The sequence below is a fragment of the Eschrichtius robustus genome, chromosome 14 (genome assembly GCF_028021215.1).
Source record: "Eschrichtius robustus isolate mEscRob2 chromosome 14, mEscRob2.pri, whole genome shotgun sequence".
Lineage (NCBI taxonomy): Eukaryota > Metazoa > Chordata > Mammalia > Artiodactyla > Eschrichtiidae > Eschrichtius > Eschrichtius robustus.
The window spans coordinates 12,430,717-12,457,260 of NC_090837.1; the positions used below are offsets into that span (position 1 = coordinate 12,430,717).

Here is a 26,544-nt window from a genome sequence, read left to right on the forward strand (position 1 = left end):
TGGGATCTTCATTGCGGTATGCGGTATCTTTTGTTTTGTTTTGTTTTTTTTAGTTGCTGGCATGCACGATCTTTTAGTTGTGGCGTGTGGACTTCTTAGTTGCGGCATACATGCGGGATCTAGTTCTCTGACCAGGGATCGAACCCAGGCCCCCTGCATTGGTAGCGTGGAGTCTTACCCACTGGACCACCAGGGAAGTCCCCTGAGTTGCAGATTCTTGAAGAGATCACAGCTCAAGCCTGAGGCTAAAAAAAACATGAAGTAAAGTATGGTGACCAGTTGGCCCAAGAAATTAGCTACCTCTGGAACAGGAAGCGAAAAGATGCTTAAGGGATGAGAAATGCCAAGAGGATGGTGCGGGGAGAGAGCCCTTCCCCAGCCCAGCCACCATATCGGAAAGTTTTGTTTTGTTTTTTTAAATTTATTTATTTTATGTTAATTTTTTTTGGGGGGTGCATTGGGTCTTCGTTGCTGCGTGCAGACTTTCTCTAGTTGTGGCGAGCGGGGGCTACTCTTCATTGCGGTGCGCAGGCTTCTCATTGCGGTGGCTTCTCTTGTTGAGGAGCATGGGCCTTAGCCATGCGGGCTTCAGTAGTTGTGGCTCGCGGGCTCTAGAGCGCAGGTTCAGTAGTTGTGACGCACGGGCTTAGTTGCTCTGCGGCGTGTGGGATCTTCCCCGACCAGGGCTCGAACCCGTGTCTCCTGCATTGGCAGGCGGATTCTTAACCACTGTGCCACCAGGGAAGCCCCATTTCAGAAACTTTTGCCTGAACTGTCCATAGTCCCCAGGCGCCAGGCCTAAGGGCCTCAAACACTAGGATATTCTGGGAAAAGAGGTGATGTTGTATAGCGGTTAAGGGTGGGCTGTGGAGCTGGGGAGATTTGAGGTTGAATCCCAGTTCTACCACTCACAGTTGTGTGATCATAGCACCCTCTGAGCTGCACTTTTCCAATGATACAACAGAGGGAAAAAGTATCTATTCACAGGGTTGTTTTGAGGAGGAAGTGAGAAGGTACACATACGGGTTTAATATTGTGCGTTTCATAAAATAAGCACCGACACGTGGGTGGAAGCCTTCTAGAGCCTGGAACCCACCAGGCCCAGTCTTAGCTGTGGAATAAACAGGGCCTACCCACCAAAAATGGTAATTAAAAAAAAAAAACTGTACGTAGGTTTTCTAAAACAATTGAGGGTGGGGAGAGGGGGAATTGGATGAAGGCAGTCAGAGGGTACGATCTTGCAGTTATAAGATAAATCAGTACTAGGGATGTGATGTACCACGTGATAAATACAATGAACGTTGCCGTATGTTATACATGAAAGTTGTTAGGAAAGTAAATCCTAACAGTTCTCATCACACGGAAAAAAATAGTTTTTTCTTTTTTTTTTATTTAACTTTTATTGGAGTACAGTTGATTTCCAATGTAGTGTTCATTTCAGGTGTACAGCAAAGAGATTCAGTTATGCATATACATATTTTCATTCGTTTTCAGATCCTTTTCTCATATAGGTTATCACAGAGTATTGAGTAGAGTTCCCTGAGCTGTATAGTAGGTCCTTGCTTGTTATCTATCTTATATACAGTAGGGTGTGTGTGACAATCCCAAACTCCTGATTTATCCCTCCCCCCGGCTTTTCCCCTTTGGTAACCATAAGTTTGTTTTTGATATCTGTAAGTCTGTTTCCGTTTTGTAAATAAGTTCATTTGTATCATTTTTTTTTTTTTAATTTTATTTTTTATTTATTTTTGGCTGTGTTGGGTCTTCGTTTCTGTGTGAGGGCTTTCTCTAGTTGTGGCAAGCGGGGGCCACTCTTCATCGCGGTGTGCGGGCCTCTCACTATCGCGGCCTCTCTTGTTGCGGAGCGCAGGCTCCAGATGCGCAGGCTCAGTAGTTGTGGCTCACGGGCCTAGTTGCTCCGTGGCATGCATGTGGGATCTTCCCAGACCAGGGCTCGAACCCGTGTCCCCTGCATTAGCAGGCAGATTCTCAACCACTGCGCCACCAGGGAAGCCCCCATTTGTATCATTTTTAAAAATTAGATTCCGCATATGAGTGATACGATATTTGTCTTTGTCTGACTTCACTTAGTATGATAATTTCTGGTTGCATCCATGTTGCTGCAAATGGCATGATTTTCTTCTTTTTTATGGCTAAGTAATATTCCATTGTATATATGTGCCACATTTTCTTTATCCATTCCTCTGTCAGTGGACATTTAGGTTGCTTCCATGTCCTGGCTATTGTAATAGTGCTGCAGTGAACATTGAGGTGCATGTATCTTTTTAAATTATAGTTTTCTCCAGATATGTGCCCAGGAGTGGGATTGCTAGATCATATGGTAGTTCTGTTTTTAGCTTTTTAAGGAACCTCCATACTGTTCTCTATAGCGGCTGTACCAATTTACATTCCCACCGACAGTGTAAGAGAGTTCCCTTTTCTCCACACCCTCTCCAGCATTTATTTATTGTTTGTAGACTTTTTGATGATGGCCATTCTGACTGGTGTGAGGTGATACCTCACTGTAGTTTTGATTTGCATTTCTGATAATTAGTGATGTTGAGCATGTTTTCATGTGCTTTAGGCCATCTGTATGTCTTCTTCGGAGAAATGTCTACTTAGATCTTCTGCCCATTTTTTGATTGGGTTGTTTGTTTTTTGATATAAGAGCTGCATGAGCTGTTTGTATATTTTGGAGATTAATCAATCCCTTGTTGATTGCTTCATCTGCAAACATTTTCTGCCATTCTGTGGGTTGTCTTTTTGCTTTGTTTATGGTTTTCTTTGCTGTGCAGAAGCTTTTAAGTTTAATTTGGTCTCATTTGTTTATTTTTGTTTTTATTTTTATTACTCTAGGAGGTGAATCAAAGAAGATATTGCTGTGATTTATGTCAGAGAGTGTTCTGCCTATGTTTTCCTCTAAGAGTTTTATAGTGTCTGGCCTTACATTTAGGTCATTAATCCATTTTTTAAAATTTATTTATTTATTTGGCTGCATTGGGTCTTCGTTGCTGCGCACGGGCTTTCTCTAGTTGCAACGAGCGGGGGCTACTCTTTGTTGTGGGGCACGGGCTTCTCATTGCAGTGGCTTCTCTTGTTGCAGAGCACGGGCTCTAGGCACGCAGGCTCAGTAGTTGTGGCTCGCAGGCTCTAGAGCGCAGGTTCAGTAGTTGTGGCGCACGGGCTTAGTTGCTCCACGGCGTGTGGGATCTTCCCGGACCAGGGCTCAAATCCGCATTAGCAGGCAGATTCTTAACCACTGCATCACCAGGGTAGTCCCCATTAATCCATTTTGTTTATTTTTGTGTATGATGTTAGATAATGTTCTAATTTCATTCTTTTACATGTAGCTGTCCAGTTTTCCCCAGCACCACTTATTGAAGAGACTGTCTTTTCTCCATTGTATATTCTTGCCTCCTTTGTGATAGATTTATTGACCATAGCTTTGTGGGTTTATTTCTGGGCTTTCTATCCTGTTCCATTGATCTATATTTCTGTTTTTGTGCCAGTACCATACTGTGTCAATTACTATAGCTTTGTAATATAGTCTGAAGTCAGGGAGCCTGATTCCTCCAGCTCCATTTTTCTTTCTCAGGCTTGCTTTGGCTATTCGGGGTCTTTTGTATTTCCATACAAATTAAAAAAAATTTTTTTTCTAGTTCTGTGAAAAACGCCATTGGTAACTTGATAGGGATTGCATTGAATCTGTAGATTGCCTTGGGTAGTATAGTCTTTTTGACAATATTGATTCTTCCAATTCAGTAACGTGGTATATGTCTCCACCTGTGTGTATCTTTTATTTCTTTCATCATATCTTATAGTTTCCTGAGTACAAGTCTTTTGCCTCCTTAGGTAGGTTTATTCCTAGGTGTTTTATTCTTTTTGCTGCGATGGTAAATGGGATTATTTCCTTGATTTCTCTTTCTGATCTTTCGTTGTTAGTGTATAGAAATGAAGAGATTTCTGTGTATTAATTTTGTATCCTGCAACTTTACTGAATTCATTGATGAGCCCTAGTAGTCTCCTGGTAGCATCTTTAGGATTTTCTATGTATAGTATCATGTTATCTGCAAACAGTGACAGTTTTACTTCTTTTCCAATTTGGGTTCCTTTTGTTTCTTCTTCTCTGTTTGCCATGGCTAGAACTTCCAAAACTGTGTTGCATATAAGTGGTGACATTGGACATCCTTGTCTTGTTCCTGATCTTAGAGGGAATACTTTCAGCTTTTCACCATTGAGGATAATGTTAGCTGTGGGTTTGTCATATATGGCGTTTGTTATTTTGAGGTAAGTTCTCTCTATACCCACTTTCTGGAGAGTTTTTATCATAAAGGGGTGTTGAATTTTGTCAAAAGCTTTTCCTGCGTCTATTGAGATGATTATATGGTTTCTATTCTTCAGTTTGTTACTGTGGTTTATCACACCGATTGATTTGCATATATTGAAGAATCCTTGCATCCCTGGGATAAATCCCACTTGATCATGGTGTATGATCCTTTTAATGTATTGTTGGATTCGGTTTGCTAGTATTTTGTTGAGGATTTTTGCATCTGTGTTGATCAGTTTTATTGGTCTGTAATTTTCTTCTTTTGTGTGGTATCTTTGTCTGGTTTTCATATCAGGGTGATGGTGGCCTCATAGAATGAGTTTGAAAGTGTTCCTTCCTCTGCAATTTTTTGGAAGAGTTTAAGAAGGATAGGTGTTAACTCTTCTCTAAATGTTTGATAGAATTCACCTGTGAAGCCATCTGGTCCTGGACTTTTGTTTGTTGGAAGTTTTTTAATCACTGTTTCAATTTCAGTACTTGTAATTGGTCTGTTCATATTTTCTATTTCTTCCTGGTTCAGTCTTGGAAGGTTGTACCTTTCTAAGAATTTGTCCATTTCTCCTAGGTGGTCCATTTTATTGACGTATAGTTGTTTGTAGTAGTCTCTTATGATCCTTTATATTTCTGTGGTGTCTGTTGTAACTTTTCCTTTTTTCATTTCGAATTTGATTGATTAGAGTCTTCTCCCTTTTTTTCTTGATGAGTCTGGCTAAAGGTTTATCAATTCTGTTTATCTTTTCAAAGAACCAGCTTTTAGTTTCATTGATCTTTTCTGTTGTTTTCTTCGTCTCTATTTCATTTATTTCTGCTCTGATCTTTATGACCTTTTTCGTTCTACTAACATTGGATTCTATTTGTTTTTCTTTCTCTTGTTGCTTTAGGTGTAAGGTTAGGTTGTTTATTTGAGATTTTTCTTGTTTCCTGAGGTAAGATTGTATTGCTATAAACTTCCCTCTTAGAACTGCTTTTGTTGCATCCCATAGGTTTTGGATCATTGTGTTTTCATTGTCATTTGCCTCTAGGTATTTTTTTGGTTCCTCTTTGATTTCTTCAGTGATTTATTAAATTTTCCATATGAGATGATGGACATTCACTAAACTTACTGTGGTCATCGTTTCACGATGTATGTGACTCAAATCTTTATGCAGTATACCTTAAACTTATACAGTGCTGTACATCAATTATATCTCAATCAAACTGGAAGGAAGAAAATGAAACAATTGAGGTTATCTAAATACATTGCCCACAACAGCAATGATCAAAATTCTATTTCTTTTCCTTCCACTTCTCTTGCTTTACCAGATTCTCTGTACACTTCTTACTACGGGTCTCCCAAATCACTTCCGGCACCAGCCTGAACCACGTTCCCCCTTCCCTCCTCCTCTGTCTCTTTTAATGTGACACACGAAGCCCCTTTTTCAGTGGGGAAAATGCCCATCTCTAGGAGTGGGAGGGGAGGAAGTCAGAGAAGCAGATACCATCTCTTTAATGAGCTGAGGAAAGAGAGGGTGACCTGGTTCACGTTTGTCCTGTCCCAGGAGCTGTTATTAGTAGTAATTGTCTTATTGCTAAGGGGGCAGAGCTAATAATAATAACCCCAGAGCTGTGTTTCCAGGAGGAATGGCAAACCCGTTCTCTGCTTCTTCATCCTGAGCTTCGTTTTGCCTTGGTAGGAGGTGGCGAGAGAATGAATGGAACAGGAGGGTGAGGGTGAGGGTGAGGCTCCAGCCCCCCTCCTGTAGCTCCGAGTTCAGAGGTCAATGATGCCTTTCTCACTTTTCTTTTTTCTTTTTTCTCTCCTACTTCTTAGTCTCATCTGACCAGATCGAGCAGCTCCACCGGAGATTTAAGCACCTGAGTGGAGACCAGCCCACCATTCGGTAAGATCAGCAGCTGGGTTTGGGTGTCGGACAGGGCCGTGACCCTTGGGGATGTCCCTTTCCGTTTATTCCCCTGAGTGCTGGCTGGCTCTGCCAGAGCCCCTGGGTAGCCCCATTTCCTGAGACAGAGCTGTAGTTGTCGTAATGCTTTTGGTTCCTTATAGACAAGATGTCCTCAGCCGGCAGGAAAAGAATCTCATCTGTTTCTACTGGGATCAGAAAATTATAACTGGAGTGAAAACAAGGGGCGGGGACAAAGAGCTGGTCAGCTACCCCTACCTTACCTTGCCTTCCCTGGAACCCCAGACACACATGACGGGCCTGTTGAGTGCCAGGATCATACCCAGCGCTGGGCACCCCAAAGATGAGTCGGTTGTGGTGCGGCTCAATTCAGGGGCTTGAATGCTGTCACGAGGCCCCGGCTCTTGACTCTGCTTCCTCTGGTTGGGTAGTTCCAGCCTCAGGCAAGATGGTGGGCGGCAGCCTCAGATTTCTGTCAGGGAAAATCACCATTTCACATTGCGTTATTTAATGTGAATCTTGTAGAAGCTGGGTGGGCTACTTTTTTGTGAGGAGGAACGCCTTGGACTGTTTGCCGCCTTCTACAAGAGCGTGTTCAGTCTTAGGTGGTGGTTGTTATTTAGAACTAAGTTAGTGAGAAGACCTAGTCAATGAGTTGAGCACAAAGTTGGTGAGGAAGCTTCGAGTTGAACTAAAGCAAGCAGTTTCCAACGTAAAATGAATACTGTTCTACCACAAACTTTCTAACAGATGTAGTTTCCTAAAATAGACATTCAGAGTCGCAAGGTTACAGTCTTGGAACTTTAAAATAAACCTTTAAATAGTCCAGGAAAACATGTTTTTTTCTTAGTAAATGGACTTAAAATTTGACTAAGTTTTTATGGAAAGCAACATGTAAATACTATCCACTTTCTCTCGTCTGTCTAAACAAAGGCATGTTGTTAATCCAGTGCATTATATTCTCAGAGCATCCATTTCCAGAGCTCAGAGTCTGGTGGTCTCAAGGTTCTGATGGCCTCTGGTCTCAGTTTGATTATATCCAGGGCGGGAGTAAATTAAATCAGGACTGACTTCTTGAATTCTACACATCTCACTCACTAAGCCCAGTGAAGAGCCCAGCAAAAGTTCCTCTGGCTTCTCATTGGCTCTGATGGGGTCACATGCCCAGCGCTGAGCCAATCATCATAGCCAGGGGTTGGAAATGCGAATTGTTTTTTCCCAGAGCTGTGAGTGAGCAGGGCTGGGTCATCTGCCAAGGGCAGGGGTGGAGGGTGGAGTGATTTCCCAGGGCTTCCTTGGACCAGGGGCTGAGGAATGGGTGCAGGTCTCAGGGGAGGTGACACATGTGCACCTAGATTTTGGAACATGGAGATGTCAAGGGCAGCCTTCATTCCTTTAGAAATTCATGGGCACATGCTCTGTGCCAGGTGGGCAATATCTGTGCTGGCAGGCGGGACCACCATGCAGCTCACAATTGGGGGTGTGTGAAGGCGGGGCCCCATTTCTCAAGATAATTTTCCACCAAGCTGTGCCCCCAGCCCTATCATAAGCTGCCTTGGGCTTCTCATTATTATGGGTCTGGGGTCCATGGGTCTTGGCTTGGTGAGAGGTCTCAGGTTCAAATTCCACATGTGTTTTCAGACTTGGGGGAAGCAGAGGCAAAACCCAGACTTGGGAAACGTATCATATTTGGATCATCCATATCCCTGGCTGCGTGACTTTGGGTTAATTGTTCTGTTTCTCTGAGACTGTCTCCTCCATAAAGTGAATGTGGTCATTTGGGATTTGATTTGAGCATTAAAGATGAGCAGACGCAGGATGCTTCTGCTCTGAGCTGGGTTCCTTGGCATTTGGCAAACAGGACTGTCATCACTCGACCGTTGGTGAGGTCATGAGGACCCACCTTGAGATGTCCAAGCAGCGGCCGTTGATTATAGGGCTGGAGTGGAGGTGGGGAGCACAGGTGCTGTGTGAGCAGGAGGTGGCAGTGCTGGTGGTGGAGGCCCCTCCCACTTTGAGATTCCAGCATTGGAGCCCTGACTGTGTTGTCCAGGGGGCCCCTCATGGGCCTTTGCAAGGATGTACGGAAACGTTGAGCTCTACACTGGTTCTTTTTTTTTCTTTTTCTTAATTTTATTGAAGTATAGTTGTTTTACAATGTTCTGTTACTTTCTGCTGTACAGCAAAGTGATTCAGCTGTACATATATATATTCTTTTTCATTATGGTTTATTACAGGGTACTGAATATAGTTCCCTGTGCTATACAGTAGGACCTTATTGTTTATCCATTATTTTTTTAATTGAAGTATAGTTGGTTTACAAAGTTGTGTTAATTTCTGCTGTATGGCAAAGTGACTCAATTATACACATATATACAGTTTTTTTTTAAGTTATTTTCTGATTAATCTTTTTTTAAATTTTATTTTATTATTTGGTTGCACAGAAGGGCTCCGTAGTTGCGGCCCATGGGCTCCTTAGCTGTGGCATGCGAACTCCTAGTTGAGGCATATATGTGGGATCTAGTTCCCTGACCAGGATCAAACCCGGGCCCACTGCATTGGGATTGCGGAGTCTTAACCACTGCGCCACCAGGGAAGTCCCTACATTCTTTTTCATATTCTTTTCCATTATGGTTTATCCCAGGAGATTGGATATAGTTCCCTGTGCTATACAGTAGGATCTTGTTGTTTATCCATCCTGTATATGCTAGTTTGCATCTGCTAACCCCAAACTCCCAATGCTTCCGTCTCCCTTGGCAACCACAAGTCTGTTCTCTATGTCTGTGAGTCAGTTTCTGTTTTGTAGATAGGTTCATTTGTGCCATATTTTAGATTCCACATATAAGTGATATCGTATGGTATTTGTCTTTCTCTTTCTGACTGACTTCACTTAGTATGGTAATCTCTAGGTCCATCCATGTTGCTGCAAATGGCATCATTTCATTCTTTTTTATGGCTGAGTAATATCCCAGTGTATATATGTACCACATCTTCTTTATCCATTCATCTGTTGATGGACATTTAGGTTGTTTCCATGTCTTGGCTATTGTGAACAGTGCTGCTATGAACATAGGGGTGTATGTATCTTTTTGAATTATAGTTTTGTCCAGGTATATGCCCAGTAGTGGGATTGCTGGATGATATCGTAATTGTTTTTAGTTTTCTGAGGAACCTCCATACTGTTTTCCATAGTGGCTGCACCAACTTACATTCCTGCCAACAGTGTAGGAGGGTTTCCTTTTCTCCACACCCTCTCTAGCATTTGTTGTCTGTAGATTTTCTGATGATGCCCATTCTAACTGGTGTGAGGTGATACCTCATTGTAGTTTTGATTTGCATTCTCTAATAATTAGTGATGTTGAGCAGCTTTTCATGTAACTACTAGCCATGTGTATGTCTTCTTTGGGGAAATGTCTATTTAGGTCTTCTGCCCATTTTTGGATTGGGTTGTTTGGTTTTTTGTTGTTGAGTTGTTTGAGCTGTTTGTATATTTTGGAGATTAAGCCCTTGTCGGTCACATCATTTGCAAGTATTTTCTCCCATTCCGTAGGTTGTCTTTTCATTTTTTTAAAATGGTTTTCTTTACTGTGCAAAAGCTTGTAAGTTTGATTAGTTCCTATTTGTTTATTTTTGTTTTATTTCTATTGCATTGGGAGACTGACCTAAGAAAACATTGGTATGATTTATGTCAGAGAATGTTTTGCCTATGCTCTCTTCTAGTCTTACGGTGTCATGTCTTATGTTTAAGCCTTCAGGCCATTTTTTAGTTTATTTTTGTGTATGGTGTGAGGGTGTGTTCTAACTTCATTGATTTACATGCAGCTGTCCAACTTTCCCAGCACCACTTGCTGAAGAGACTTCTTCCCATTTTATATTCTTGCCTCCTTTGTTGAAGATTAATTGACCATAAGCGTGTGGGTTTATTTCTGATTCTCTATTCTGTTCTGTTGATCCTTTTGTCTGTTTTTGTATCAATACCACACTGTTTTGATTACTGTAGCTTTGTAGTATTGCCTGAAGTCTGGGAGAGTTATGCCTCCTGTTTTTTTTTTTTTTTTCCTCTCAGGATTGGTTTGGCAATTCTGTGTCTTTTATGGTTCCAAGTAAATTTTTGGATTATTCTAGTTCTGTGAAAAATGTCATGGGTAATTTGATAGGGATTTCATTAAACTTGTAGATTGTTTTGGGTAGTATTGGTGTTTTAACAATATTAATCCTTCCACTCCAAGAGCATGGACTATCTTTCCATTTCTTTGAATCTTCTTCAATTTCTTTTATTAATGTTTTATAGTTCTCAGCGTATAAGTCTTTCCACCTCCTTGGTCAGGTTTATTCCTAGGTTTTTTTTTTGTTTGTTGTTTTTGGTGTGATTTTAAAAGGTATTATTTTTTTACATTCCCTTTCTAATGATAGTTCATTGTTAGTGTAAAGAAATGCAACTGATTTCTGAATGTTAATCTTGTATCCTGCTAGTTTGCTGAATTCATTTATCAGATCTACTAGTTTTTGTGTGGAGTCCTTAGGGTTTTCTATGTATAGTATCATGTCATCTGCATATAGTGACAACTTTACCTCTTCCCTTCCAATCATTCTGTATATAATAGTTTGCATGTGCTAACCCCAAACTCCCAATCCCTCCCTCTCCCAACCCCCTCCCCCTTGGCAACCACGAGTCTGTGCTCTATGTCTGTGTGTCTGTTTCTGTTTCGTAGATAAGTATATTTGTGTCATGTTTTGGATTCCACATATAAGTGATATCATATGGTATTTGACTTTTTCTGACTTACTTCACTTAATATGATAATCTCTAGGTCCACCCATGTTGCTGCAAATGGCATTATTTCATTCATTTTTATGGTTGAGTAGTATTCCATTGTGTATATGTTCTACATCTTCCTTATACATTCATCTGTTGATGGACATTTAGGCTGTTTCCATGTCTTGCTATTGTGAATAGTCAACACTGGTTCTTTCCCAGCATGAGTGTACGTGCAAATCACCCGGGTATCTTGCTAAAACACAGGTTTTGATTCACACGACCGTAGTGGTGCCTGGGACTCTGCATTTTTAACTGTCATGGGCAGTCTTGGTGAGGTGCCTAGAATCTGGGGATGGCACCCTGTTTGCCCTCCAGGCTTGGATAGGTGGTGCTATCCACCCCAGGTGCTGAGCGGTCCATGTGCAGCCTCCTATTTCCCATGCCTCGTAGGTCAAGCCAGGATTTGGGAAGGTTTGAGCTGGTGACTCTGCCCGCCACCCTGCATCCCACTTACGTATCTCCTGCACACCCACCCCTGGGAGCACCATATGCATTGCCCTTTCCACCCCTGCCCTCAAGCAAGCCCTGATTATATCTACCTGGACCCAGTGAGCAGCCCCTGCTCCCGAGCCCTCGGGGGCTCCCCAGTCAACGTCATGTCCATGCTCTTTAGCTGGGGTCCACCAGGGTCTTCAGCTGCTGGGTTTTGCTTTGCTGAGGTCTCAGTGTGGAAACCACCTCCTCCAAGACACCCTCCTGCCTCCTAACCCCCACAGATTCCTCCTGGGGGTGCCCCAGCCCAACATTTACAGCACAGAGTTGTAACTGCCCCCCTTCCAGCCACCCATCCCCTGCAACAGACTGTCGGCCCCTTGCGGGGCAGGAACTGGGTCTCTTCCCCTGGCTCTGGTGCTGAGTCCAGGGCTTGTAACAGGGTGGATGCTCTGGGAGTAGTTGATTGATTGATTGAATGAATGAATGAATGAGAGAGCAAAGAAGTGAGGAACAAGTGAGTGAGCATATTGACTAGAAGAGTTCTCTGTAATCCATCGAGCATGGTATAGATGAGACCTGTTGTTACTAGTAGTCTTTCCCTCACAGGGTTTATATATTCCTGGTAAAATAATTTATCTGGGGGCCTGGCACATGGGGACTGTTCACAGTAAGTGGAGGAGCTGATTTGAACCCGGTGCTGAAATCCCTCTGTAAGGAAGCTGGGGGCATGGCTTTGACTTGCGAGTGTCCCGTGAGGGCCTCCGTCTCCCTGCTCTGCTCTCTGAGGACCCTCCGCCCTTACCCTCCTGGGATGGGGTGGGGTATCATTCCCAACACCACAGCGCCTGCTGCAGTGTCTGCAGTCTCTGCTGGGTGGGTAGTGTCAGCTATACACAGTGATAGCCCGGCCCAGCGTGCAGGAAGGAGGTAACACCACTCGACTGCAGCGCTTATGCAAACAGGCCTGCAGGAAGGGCCTCTTCCCAGTCCCCTGGAACTGCTTTGCCTAATCCTAATCCACCCTCCAGGGCCTGGAGAAGGGCGATGGGGCAGTTTTTCCAGTCCTCCTAGGCTTTCCTGCGTGTTCTCCCCGGGCAGAAGGGATGAGCGGCCCTGGACTGTGATATGGTCCCCATTCTGCAGAGGGATTCCTGTGTGACCCCAGGCTGGGCCTTCAACCTCTCTGATCCCTGGGCATGTCCAGGGGAACATCCAGGAGGCCCTGGGCCACGCTGGGGTTTTGGAGCATAGAAAAGAGCTTTGTTTCTTTAGTGTCAAGATTTGTGAAAGTCGTTGACTGGGGTCCCCTGAGCAAGGCCCCCAGTACCCCAGTCTGGGAGGGGTGTGGGATGTGGCCCCTCTGCCCCCTCCCTCTCAGAGAACAAAGGTGCCCGAGAGCTTACTAGGGACCCATGGGGGGACTTCGGAATACTTCCAGTGCAGAAAGCCCCTTAAAAGTGACCATTGACACCTGCAGCATTTATACATAGGCTAGTAGGACTTGTACGTTGCGTTTAAAAGCTTAATGAAGGACTGGGTTTCTGAGTTTATTTGTTTATTTTTTATAAATTTATTTATTTTATTTATTTATTTTTGGCTGCATTGGGTCTTCGTTGCTGCGCTTGGGCTTTCTCCATTTGCAGCGAGTGGGGGCTACTCTTCGTTGCAGTATGCGGGCTTCTCACTGCAGTGGCCTCTCTTGTTGCGGAGCATGGGCTCTAGGCACATGGGCTTCAGTAGTTGTGGCACGCGGGCTCAGTAGTTGTGGCTCACGGGCTCTAGAGCACAGGCTCAGTAGTTGTGGCGCACGGGCTTAGTTGCTCCGTGGCATGTTGGATCTTCCCGGACCAGGGCTCGAACCCATGTCCCCTGGATTGGCAGGCGGATTCTCAACTACTGTGCCACCAGGGAAGCCCAGGTTTCTGAATGTATGACTTTAATAAGTTGAATATAGCTTTTAAAAAAATCCTATGGGGTAAAAATTGCGAAAATTGTTTTTAATTTTAACCCACCACTTCCTACCCATATCCGGTCATGTCCCCTCTTTTTCTGAAAAATCATGTAAGGACATCCAGAGGCGAGTTTACCCTGAGGCTTTCAAAGCCAGCGCTCAGGGCCCCACTCTGTATGGGTTCCTTACAAGGCCCAGCAACTGACTTTTTAAAGAATTCCTAATGCTGAATTCTTTTTCTTTAAGAGGGCCCCCGCAGATTATATGTGTTTCTGGACCCCCCCAAACCTGAATCCACCCTGATCACAAAGCGCTCTGTTCTGAGGCCTCTTGATGAAAAATGCTTGGATAGAAAATGTTCATCTGACTCATTAATTGAGCACCTAATATGCAGAGACTTCTGTCCTCAAAAGCTTTTCTTCTAACAGGGAAGACCTTCCGTAAATAAGCTCGTTAAACAATGCTGATTTTAGACAGTGAAGAAAATACAATAATGGCTTCTTGAACTTTTTCTTTCTTTAGTGGGGTCCCTTAAGCATCAAATGTTTTAAACAGCAGCCTTTGACTTCCTGATAGTGCTCTGGCAGGCTCACCAACCCCCAGAAATAGATGCGATGGAATCCTTCAAATCTAGTGATGGGGGCCAGGAGCGTGCCTGATTAGATAGAGCTGCATTACAAAAATATTTTTAGCTGCATCAAGCCACCACATGTGGAGTGATTCCCGGGATGAACGCAACCACAGATGTACACAGGGAAGAAAAAGGATGCAGTTGCCCACTGTCCAGCGCCACCAAAGCACTGAGCAGCATTCTGATGGGCCAGACGTTAGCAAAAGTCCTAACTCCAGGGCTTGTTTTGCATCCCTCGGCCGTGCCTCTCATGGCTTTATCCAGTGAGAGGTTAGCTGTTAGCTGTGTGGTCTCGAGGGTCTCGGGGACCCTCTGAAGTTCACACCATTACCCCACTTGTCAGATCAAGAAACTGAGGCTAAGAAGGTTAAGGTCCCACAGCAGGGCCGGCTGTTGGAATAGCCAGAGCCCTGAACCACTGTGATCACATCATTTTTCCCCAAATGAAGTCACTTTTTAACCCAGTCGCTTTGTTTTTTTAACCTGTCAAATAACTAAGGATTTACTTTTTCTTTTTTTAAGAAGTACTCACAACAGTGAAAGAATTGAGGCCCCACCTAGATGCTGAGGCTATTTCACTGTCAGTATTTAACGTATTCCAGGAGTTTACCAGGACTCCCTTTAAAGCCTCAGCTAGCATGATACACATTCACTTAAAAAGAAAAGCCCGCAGTTACTTGTAAAACTGCCCAGGAAACAGCAGGTGTGAGTGGCCCCGGGGCTCTCACACCTGCTCAGGTGACCGTGTGAGGTCAGATGTGAGAAGGGGACCCATGAAGGCGTCAGTTTGGTGTGAAAGGGTGCCCAGGTGTCCCCCAGAGCAGGAAGAAGCTTCCTAAATGGTCCTAGATTTAGGGGACTCACATAAAAAAAATTTTTTTAACAGATTCTTTTCCCAGGACGATTAATACTTGACTCAGTCCTTGCTTTACAAAAGCGGGCGTTAGGACCTTCCTTGGCGGGTTCTAGTGCCGAGGAGACCGAATGAGAAGTGAGGCTCCCTCTGCCCCTCGGGGGGGGTGGGGCTTCTGTTCAGGTGTGTGAGTGTGAGCGAGGTAACTAGCGTATAAGCCAGCTCATTATATACAGTGACGAGGGAAACGGGGCAGAGAGGGTGCATCCCTTGGGACCACCATGTGGAGAAGGACCTTGGGACAGGTGGTCGGTGAAGGCCCCTCTGAGGTGGCCGCCCTGAGGCTGAGAGCAGAATGGAGAGAAGGGGCCGGTGTGTGGAGGGAAGAGGGAAGGATGCTGTGGGCGGAGGTGGGACCGAGCTCCGTCAGCCCGAGTGAGGAGAGGACTGGAGAGTTGGGGGCAGATCACGGAGGCCCGTTTTGGCCGTAGGAAGGACCCGAAATAAAAGACTCAGTGCTGGCTCAGAATACCACCTGGATATTAACTGCCTAATTTGTATCTCCGGCTGGGCCATCTCCTCTGAATTCCAGACTCGCCTAGCCCCTGCCCGTCCCCTTGATGTCCCGAAGGCATCTCACGCTTAACGCGTCCCAGGGCAAAGCCCCCTGTCGCCCCTCACCCCAGACCTCCCATCCAGGCTGCCATCCTCTCTCACCTGGGTTATCGTAGCAGCCACACCACCCCCCCCAAGACCTCCTGCTCCTGTTCTCCCTGCCCCGCTCTTGTATAGACCCACAGTGATGCGTGGTGGGGGGAGACTCCGAAAATGGCACTTCTCTGCTAAGAATGTTCCATCTCACCGAGGAGAATAAAGTCAGAGCCGCCTGGTCAGTGCGTGTCCTGCAGATCCCTGTGCCCACCACCCCTCCGATCTCCTGACCATCTGCCTTTTACTCCTTCTGTTCCAGCCGCGTGGACGTTCTTACTGTTCCTGCCTCAGGGCTCTAGCACGCACCGTTCCTTCTTTCTAAAATGCTTTTCCCCAGAGTAGGCTTTCCACTGGCACTTGGAGCTGGATCATTCTTGTTTGGGGGGGGGGGCCTGTCATGTATGTTGTAAGATGTTGAGCCACATCCCTGGCTGCCTGTAGCACCTTTTCCCAGTGTGACAGCCAGAAATGTCTCCATACGTTGCCAGGTGTCCCCTGGGGTTGAGCACTCGCCTCCTGCGGGTCTGTGCTGACATGTCACCTTCACCGCGAGGCCTTTCCCGGACCAGCCCACGGAGACTTGCACCAGCTGCCTGCGGTCTCATCCATCCCCAGTGTGCTCGGTGTGTCTGCGAAGCGCTTCTCACTGCCTGAGATGCTCCGTTTTCTTTTCTTTTTTCTTTTTTTTCCAAAAGTGTGTTGTTTTCCTTCTTTAGCCAATGTGACTTTGATACCATTAACTCTTAAGTGTCATTTTCTTTTTCTTTTTTACGTTTTTGGCCGCACCCCGCGGCATGTGGGATCTGAGTTCCCCAACCGGGGACCGAACCCACGCCTCCTGTACTGGAAGGCAGAGTCTTAACCCCTGGACCGCCGGGGAAGTCCCTCCGTTTTCTGTCTCTATCATTTCCCCCACTGGAACCCCAGGAGGGATCATGTCTGTCCCATCGCTGCTGAAGCCAGCACGCAGGACAGGGTCTGCCACCTGGAAGGTGCTGCAATACCTGTCGCTCCCCCTGTACTGAGTACGTGACCGGTATTGGGGTGCGGCCGGGCCGAGCATGGAGCAGCGGTGGGGGGCAGGGCGGGAAGCGCGTGCGGGGAGGAATCACATCTCTGATGTTGCTTCAGCTCCTGGAAGAGACATTTGTCCGGGGGCGGGGGGACCGGGGCTTTCCTGCCAGAATCTGTTGTGCAAAGGCATGTGGATGGGAGAACCGCCTGGTGCAAGTAGGGAATTCTCAGAGCTTCTCAAACACAAACTCGCGTACAGCTCCTGGGGATCGAGGTGAAATGCAGGTTCTGAGTCAGCTGGTTGGGCCCAGCCAAGACCCTCCATTTCTCGCAAGCTCCAGGGTGCCGCTGCCACTGCTGGTCCAGACACTGCACTTTGAGCGGCTCGGCACTGCCTGGCAAGACACATGCTAGGTGAGACGTGCTCCTTCCTTCCTGAGCCCCTGTGGGCCCCCAGTTTCCCCGCTGTTTAACCATCACAAGCTCAACACTGAGTGCAGGGAGGGGGTCCGGGAGTGTAGGGCATGCGGCCTGCAGAGGAGAGAGCCCCGTGGCTTTCCTTTATGTGGGAAGCCCTGGACCAGCAGAGAGCAGGGAGGCCGCGGCTCCAGGCTGAGAATCCGCCCCAAACTTGCAGAGAGAACTTTGCAGTTGAGCTGAGCCTCAAAGCCGCCGGAAACCAACCCACACCGCAAGGCAGGAGGAAGTGCCCGGCCCACCCTCCCTCATGGTTTTTTAGTCTTTCCTTCCTTTGTGGGCTGGACACTTGTCTTGCCCTCTTTCTGGGTCCCGGATGGGGCCTCTCGGGGCTGGGTGGGATCAGATGCCCCATGAAGATCTCTCTCGTTCTCTCTCTTTAAATTAAAAACTACAACTCGAAGGAAATAGCAAGTGTGAGGAAGTGCCTGGGGTGGTGAGAGCCGGATTCAAAGCTCTTCTACTAGCTGTGTGACGATGGCTTAGTCACTTCCCCTCTCTGGGCCTCATTTTCTTGTCTGTAAAATGGGGGGTCATTGGCGTCTCCCATCACTGGGATGTGAGGGTGATTAAACATGGCTGAGCTCACAGAGTACTCAGCCTGGCACAGGAAACATGAGGGGGACTCGAGGGAGAAAGTTGTAAACCCACAGAAGCTGTGTGCCCCTGGACCCCTCCTGGGTAGACCCCTGTCTGCTGGTCACTGGGCAACATCACTGGACCACTGGCCACCGTGTGTCAGCTCCGGCCCCAGCCCTGGGCTCAGGGTGAAGCAGAGCTGTTCCCACGGGTGGCAGGGAGGCCTTTGGCTGAGCTGGTTCAACCAGCCCCATGGGCACCTGGGGGCAGGAGGGGAAGAAGGAAAATGAGACTGAAACTGGCCTTTACAGGACTATTGAATCAGAACCTGCATTTTACCACGATCCCCAGGATTCGTGTGCAAGTTCATGTTTGAGAAGCGCCAAGAGTTCCCTGCTTTTTTTTTTAAAATTCTTTTCTTTATTTTTTTATACAGCAGGTTCTTATTAGTCATCAATTTTATACAGATCAGTGTATACATGTCAATCCCAATCGCCCAATTCATCACACCGCCACCCCCAAGCCCCTGCCGCTTTCCCCCCTTGGTGTCCATACGTTGGTTCTCTATATCTGTGTCTCAATTTCTGCTCTGCAAACTGGTTCATCTGTACCATTTTCTAGGTTCCACATATATGCGTTAATATACGATACTTGTTTTTCTCTTTCTGACTTACTTCACTCTGTATGACAGTCTCTAGATCCATCCACGTCTCTACAAATGACCCAATGTTCGTTCCTTTTTATGGCTGAGTAATATTCCATTGTATATATGTACCACAACTTCTTTATCCATTCATCTGTCGATGGGCATTTAGGTTGCTTCCATGACCTGGTTATTGTAAATAGTGCTGCAATAAATATTGGGGTGCATGTGTCTTTTTGAATTATGGTTTTCTCTGGGTATATGCCCAGTAGTGGGATTGCTGGGTCATATGGTAATTCTATTTTTAGTTTTTTAAGGAACCTCCATACTGTTCTCCATAGTGGCTGTATCAATTTACATTCCCACCAACAATGCAAGAGGGTTCCCTTTTCTCCACACCCTCTCCAGCCTTTGTTGTTTGTAGATTTTCTGATGATGCCCATTCTAACTGGTGTGAGGTGATACTTCATTGTAGTTTTGATTTGCATTTCTCTAATAATTAGTGATGTGGAGCAGCTTTTCATGTGCTTCATGGCCATCTGTGTGTCTTCTTTGGAGACATGTCTATTTAGGTCTTCTGCCCATTTTTGGATTGGGTTGTTCGTTTTTTTAATATTGAGCTGCATGAGCTGTTTATATATTTTGGAGATTAATCCTTTGTCCGTTGATTTGTTTGCAAATATTTTCTCCCATTCTGAGTGTTGTCTTTTCATCTTGTTTATGGTTTCCTTTGCTGTGCAAAAGCTTTTAAGTTTCATTAGGTCCCATTTGTTTATTTTTGTTTTTATTTCCATTACTCTAGGAGGTGGATCAAAAAAGATCTTGCTGTGATTTTTGTCAAAGAGTGTTCTTCCTGTGTTTTCCTCTAAGAGTTTTATAGTGTCCGGTCTTACATTTAGGTCTCTAATCCATTTTGAGTTTATTTTTGTGTATGGTGTTAGGGAGTGTTCTAATTTCATTCTTTTACATGTAGCTGTCCAGTTTTCCCAGCACCACTTACTGAAGAGACTGTCTTTTCTCCATTGTATATCCTTGCCTCCTTTGTCATAGATTAGTTGACCATAGGTTCGTGGGTTTCTCTCTGGGCTTTCTATCTTGTTCCATTGATCTATATTTCTGGTTTTTGTGCCAGGACCATATTGTCTTGATTACTGTAGCTTTGTAGTATAGTCTGAAGTGAGGGAGTCTGATTCCTCCAGCTCCGTTTTTTCCCCTCAAGACTGCTTTGGCTTTTCAGGGTCTTTTGTGTCTCCATACAAATTTTAAGATTTTTTGTTCTAGTTCTGTAAAAAATGCCTTTGGTAATTTGATAGGGATTACATTGACTCTGTAGATTGCTCTGGGTAGTATAGTCATTTTCACAATATTGATTCTTCCAATCCAAGAACATGGTATATCTCTCCATCTGTTGGTATCATCTTTCATTTCTTTCATCAGTGTCTTATAGTTTTCTGCATACAGGTCTTTTGTCTCCCTAGGTAGGTTTCTTCCTAGGTATTTTATTCTTGTTGTTGCAATGGTAAATGGTAGTGTTTCCTTAATTTCTCTTTCAGATTTTTCATGATTAGTGTATAAGAATGCAAGAGATTTCTGTGCATTAGTTTTGTATCTGGCAATTTTACCAAATTCATTGATTAGCTCTAGTAGTTTTCTGGTGGCATCTTTAGGATTCTCTATGTGTAGTATCATGTCATCTGCAAACAGTGACAGTTTTCCTTCTTGTTTTCCAATTTGTATTCCTTTTTTTCTTTTTTTTAGCTATAGATGTAATGTGCTATATTTAGTGCAGGTTTGGCATAATCTTATACTGCCTTACATTATTTTTTTTTTTAAACATCTTTATTGAAGTATAATTGCCTTACAATAGTGTGTTAGCTTCTTGTATTCCTTTTATTTCTTTTTCTTCTCTGATTGCCGTGGCTAGGACTTCCAAAACGATGTTGAGTAATAGTGGTGAAGAGTGGACATCCTTGTCTTGTTCCTGATCTTAGAGGAAATGCTTTCAGTTTTTCACCATTGAGAATGATGTTTGCTCTGGGTTTGTCATATATGGCCTTTATTATGTTGAGGTAGGTTCCCTCTACGCCCACTTTCTGGAGAGTTTTTGTCATAAATGGGTGTTGAATTTTACCAAAAGCTTTTTCTGCATCTATTGAGATGATCATATGGTTTTTCTCCTTCAATTTGTTATTATGGTGTATCACATTGATTGATTTGCGTATATTGAAGAATCCTTGCATTCCTGGGATAAATCCCACTTGATCATGGTGTATGATCCTTTTAATGTGTTGTTGGATTCTGTTTGCTAGTATTTTGTTGAGGATTTTTACATTTATAGTCATCAGTGATATTGGTCTGTAATTTTCTTTTTTTGTAGTATCTGTCTGGTTTTGGTATTAGGGTGATGGTGGCCTCATAGAATGAGTTTGGGAGTGTTCCTTCCTCTGCAATTTTTTGGAAGAGTTTGAGAAGGATGGGTGTTAGCTCTTCTCTAAATGTTTGATAGAATTCACCTGTGAAGCCATCTGGTCCTGGACTTTTGTTTGTTGCAAGATTTTTTTTTTTTCAAGATTTTTAATCACAGTTTCAATTTCATTACTTGTGATTGGTCTGTTCATATTTTCTATTTCTTCCTGGTTCAGTCTTGGAAGGTTATCCCTTTCTAAGAATTTGTCCATTTCTTCCAGTTTGTCCATTTTATTGGCATAGAGTTGCTTGTAGTAGTCTCTTAGGATGCTTTGTATTTCTGTGGTGTCTGTTGTAACTTCTCCTTTTTCATTTCTAATTTTATTGATTTGAGTCCTCTCCCTCTTATTCTTGATGAGTCTGGCTAATGGTTTATCAATTTTGTTTATCTTCTCAAAGAACCAGCTTTTAGTTTTATTGATCTTTGCTATTGTTTTCTTTGTTAGTATTTCATTTATTTCTGCTCTGATCTTTATGATTTCTTTCCTTCTGCTAACTTTGGGTTTTGTGTGTTCTTCTTTCTCTAGTTCCGTTAGGTGTAAGGTTAGATTGTTTATTTGAGATTTTTCTTGTTTCTTGAGGTAGGCTTGTATAGCTATAAACTTCCCTCTTAGAACTGCTTTTGCTGCATCCCATTGGTTTTGGATCGTCGTGTTTTCATTGTCATTTGTCTCTAGGTATTTTTAGATTTCCTCTTTGATTTCTTCAGTGATCGCTTGGTTATTTAGTAACGTATTGTTTAGCCTCCATGTGTTTGTGTTTTTTACATTTTTTTCCCTGTAATTGATTTCTAATCTCATAGTGTTGTGGTCAGAAAAGATGCTTGATATAATTTCAATTTTCTTAAATTTACTGAGGCTTGATTTGTGACCAAAGACGTGCTCTATCCTGGAAAATGTTCCATGCGCACTTGAGAAGAAAGTGTAATCTGCTGTTTTTGGATGGAATGTCCTATAAATACCAATTAAATCTATCTGGTCTGTTGTGTCATTTAAAGCTTGTGTTTCCTTATTAATTTTCATTTTGGATGATCTGTCCATTGGGGTAAGTGAGGTGTTAAAGTCCCCCACTATTATTGTGTTACTGTCAATTTCCTCTTTTATAGCTGTTAGCAGTTGCCTTATGTATTGAGGTGATCCTATGTTGGGTGCATATATATTTATAATTGTTATATCTTCTTCTTGGGTTGGTCCCTTGATCATTATATAGTGTCCTTCCTTGTCTCTTGCAACATTCTTTATTTTAAAGTCTGTTTTATCTGATATGAGTATTGCTACTCCAGCTTTCTTGTGATTTCCATTTGCATGGAATGTGTTTTCCATCCCCTCACTTTCAGTCTGTATGTGTCCCTAGGTCTGAAATGGATCTCTTGTGGGCAGCATATATATGGGTCTTGTTTTTGTATCCATTCAGCAAGCCTGTGTCTTTTGGTTGGAGCATTTAATCCATTCATGTTTAAGGTAATTATTGATATGTATGTTCCTATTACCATTTTCTTAATTGTTTTGGGTTTGTTTTTGTAGGTCCTTTTCTTCTCTTGTGTTTCCCACTTAGAGAAGTTCCTTTAGCATTTGTTGTAGAGCTGGTTCGGTGGTGCTGAATTCTCTTAGCTTCTGCTTGTCTGTAAAGCTTTTGATTTCTCCGTTGAATCTGAATGAAATCCTTGCCGGGTAGAGTAATCTTGGTCATAGGTTCTTCCCTATCATCACTTTAAGTATATCATGCCACTCCCTTCTGGCTTGTAGAGTTTCTACTGAGAAATCAGCTGTTAACCTTATGGGAGTTCCCTTGTATGTTATTTGTCGTTTTTCCCTTGCTGCTTTCAATAATTTTTCTTTGTCTTTAATTTTTGCAAATTTGATTACTGTGTGTCTTGGCATATTTCTGCTTAGGGTTAATTCTGTATGGGACTCTCTGCACTTCCTGGACTTGGGTGTGGCTATTTCCTTTCCCATGTCAGGGAAGTTTTCAACTATAATCTCTTCAAATATTTTCTCGGGTCCTTTCTCTCTCTCTTCTCCTTCTGGGACCCCTATAATGCGAATGTTGTTGCGTTTAATGTTGTCCCAGAGGTCTCTTAGGCTGTCTTCATTTCTTTTCATTCTTTTTTCTTTATTCTCTTCCGCAGCAGTGAATTCCACCCTTCTGTCTTCCAGGTCACTTATCCGTTCTTCTGACTCAGTTATTTTGCTATTGATTCCTTCTAGTGTATTTTTCATTTCAGTTATTGTTTTGTTCATCTCTGTTTGTTCTTTAATTCTTCTAGGTCTTTGTTAAACATTTCTTGCATCTTCTCAATCTTTGCCTCCATTCTTTTTCTGAGGTCCTGGATCATCTGCACTATCATTATTCTGAGTTCTTTTTTGGAAGGTTGCCTATCTCCACTTCATTTAGTTGTTTTTCTGGGGTTTTATCTTGTTCCTTCATCTGGTACATAGCCCTCTGCTTTTTCATCTTGTCTGTCTTTCTGTGGATGTGGTTTTTGTTCCACAGGCTGCAGGGTTGTAGTTCTTCTTGCTTCTGCTGTCTGCCCTCTCTCCCTGCTTTTTTTTTTTTTTTTTTTTTTTTTTGGCTGCACCACGTGGCTTGCAGGATCTTAGTTCCTCAACCAGGGATTGAACCCGGGCCATGGCAGTGAAAGCACCAAGTCCTAACCACTGGACGGCCAGGGAATTCCCAAGAATTCCCTACTTGCACCAGGTGGTTCTCCCATCCACATGCCTTTGCACAAAAGATCCTGGCAGGAAAGTCCTGGTCCCCCTCCCCGCGCCCCTTAGGAGAAGCTGCTCCCGGGCTGGAGCTTCCATGTGCCACCTAAGTCAGGGGTTGTCGTTCTTAGCAGTAAGACATTTCTTCACCTCTCTGCCTCGGTTTCCTCATCTGTAAGGTGGAAATATGTTCTTACCTTGTAGGATAATAATGTAGAGCTCTCAGAACAGTACCTGACACCTTGGGAGTACGTAGAAGGTTAGCTGCAGCTGCTGTTATAATTATCACCACCATCATCATCATCATTTTAAAATGACAATCTCACTGCGTGTCAGGCATTGTGCTAAATAAGCACCTTAACCTGTGTTTATCTCATTTAATCATTTCATTAACCCCATGATCCTGCTGGGATATTCCCACGATCCCCATTTTACAGATGAGAAATCAAGGCTCTGGGACATGCAGCGGCTCACCCAGGACCACATGCCTGGTCAGGAGTGGAGCCTGGACCGGCCCCCAGGTGTACTTGACTTCACTTCCCCTTTGATATTGGGGGGTGGTGCTTGGTCTGTACGCAATTCATAGATGAGGAAACTGAGGCTTGGAGAGTCAGTAAGGTGCCCGTGGGGAGGGACAGTGTGGTTCTAGCTTATGGAGAAAGGCAGCTAGGCTTCAAAGACACCTGCACAGACCTGCCAGGGGCTGTGCGGCCAGGACCCAAAGACACTGTGTCCCCAGTTCGATTCCTGGCATCTGCCTCACCTCTGTCAGTGGGAGGTCAGACTTCTTTTTTGTTGTTAATTTTCTCCTCCAGACACACAGTCGGGCTCTTCGAGGTCCTTCTGCCTTTATCCTCCTCCTGGGACCTTGCTGTCTGCTCTCCCACCCAAGTCAGCCAGGGTCCCTCTGGCCCTTTGTGGGATGTCATGGTGCCAGGGGGGCCCTTCTTGCCACCTTCACAAGCATGGGGACCGGGTGTCTCCCAGTCCCCCTAGAACCTGCAGCTTCCCCATTTTTGGCCTCTGTTCCCTCCTGGGGAATTAACCAGCCTACTTCCCAGGCGTGTCCCCAGATGTGGTCCTTCCAGCAGCCCTGGGACAAAACTCCTCTGAGAGCCCCTTCCAGGACTCGGCAAGGCAGAGCGGGGTTGCGATGCTCTCCAAGGATCTGCAGACTGAGGACTCCTGGGGGCACCAAAGGGTGTGGATGCCTGGGGAAGGAGCAGAGCCTGGGGGCCAGGTGCCCTGCCCACACCCGCCGTCCCTTCTGCTCAGCTGTTCGGTCCCCACGCCGTGTTTTGAGTCCCTGTGCAACCCTCAGTTGTGCAAGGCCTTGAGGATGTGGTGCTGGGATGTGGTGCTGTGGAGACAAGGGTCCTGTCCCCGTGCTCTCGGATGCCTGAAGGCCTCCATCCATGGAGCCCTTGCTCTTCACCAGGCACCGTGCTGAGAGCGACAGCCGCCTGAGGCTCCTGTGTGTAGAGGAGCGAACGGAGGCTCAGAGAGGCTAAGTCACTTGTCCCAGGTAGCAGAGCTGGTAGAACCCAAGTCTGACTCCAGAGGCTGTGCCCACTTCACAGATGAGGAGACTGAGGCTGAGGAAGAGTTAGCAGTAGCCAAGACCCCTGGCCAGTGAAAGCCAAAGAGGGCTTGGGGGTCTCGTGCTAACTAGCAGCTGCTCGCTTCCTTTCCCTTCTCCCCAGATCCCCTCTCAAGCTCCACGTGGCCCCTTTGACTTGACCTGTTCCCATCCTGGGGGCTCTGGGGTTTCTGTCTGTTTCCTCCTGTGGCTGCTTCCCACTCACCAGGAAGAAGGGGAGGATGGGGGCCTGTGCCAGTGTGGGGTGACTGTCATGTGCATGGAGAAAAGTGACGGGGGCAGTGAGATGATCTTTCACAGACTGAACACACCCGTGGCCCCAAACCCAGAGCAAGAGCAGAACATCCTCAGCCCCAAGAGCCCCCACATGCTCCCTCCTAGTCACCATTCCCGGAGACAGCTGACCGTGAACCTGCACAGGTTAGCACCTCACTTTTTGTTCTTTATATCGATGGAGCCATAGTGCAGTGGTTCTTTGCTTTTTGGTTTTTAAAAATAGTTTAGGGATATTTTAAAACAGCCTCACTGAGATATAATTCACATGCAACACAGTTCGCCCACTTAAAGTCTACAATCAATTTTAGAATATTTTCGTCACCCCCAAAAGAAGCCCTGTGCCTACGAGCCATTAACTATCCCCCAGCCCCTGGCACCCACCAGTCTGCTTTCTGTCTCTATGGATTTGCTCATTCTGGACATTTCATATAAATGGAATCATACACTATGTGGCCTTTTGTGTGTCTTCTTTCACTGCTAAGTGGTGAAATAAGGTTCATGCTTTTGAGGTTCATCTGTGTTGTAGGATGGGTCAGTACTGCATTCCTTTTTTATGGCCAAATAAATACTCCATTGCTGCAGGCCAGCTGCTCTGTGTCGCCCCCTTTAGAACTGGGCCGTCAGGAATCTAAAATGTTGGCGTCCACTGATGCCTGCTCCTGAGTTTGGCCAAGTGCTGCGAGCGGGCCAAGCTGGGAGCACTGGGGGATGGGGAGAGGCTGAAACACACAGAGATGGAGAGAACACAGAGGCGTCCGGGCCCCAGGCAGGTCCTGCTTCTCCTCCCTGAGCCGCAGCCTCCCCATCTGTAAGGTGGGGGCAGGACAGGGGTCAGCTGTGTGATTACAGAACCTTCCAACTCTGACAGTGCTGAATTCTCCGTATATGTGGCACTTCCTCCTTCCCAGCATGGGTTGGTGCTAGTTTCGAGTTCTGAATCTGAGGGCCCCTGGACATCCTCGTTTTAAGTGGCTAATATCCTTCCTCCTCCTCCCCACTGGGCGTGCCCCCTTATTCCCCGGAATTACCAGCCTGTGCCCTGGGTCCCTTCCAAGGCCACTGCCCGTTGAAGTCCAGGGAGCTGGAAGCAGATTCCGAGAACAAAGGATGGCCTCATGCGGGAAGGTCAGGTAGGTGAGGGACTTATCTGCCT

General features: G+C 45.1%; 1 protein-coding gene across 1 annotated transcript in view; it reads left to right on the forward strand.

Moving 5' to 3' along the window:
• TESC (tescalcin) overlaps positions 1-26,544 on the forward strand; it is a 63,899-nt gene that overhangs the window by 21,774 nt on the left and 15,581 nt on the right. Inside the window, exon 2 of the mRNA XM_068562327.1 lies at positions 6,138-6,207. Within this exon, the coding sequence (XP_068418428.1) occupies positions 6,138-6,207 (70 nt within the window). The remainder of the gene's footprint in view (positions 1-6,137; positions 6,208-26,544) is intronic.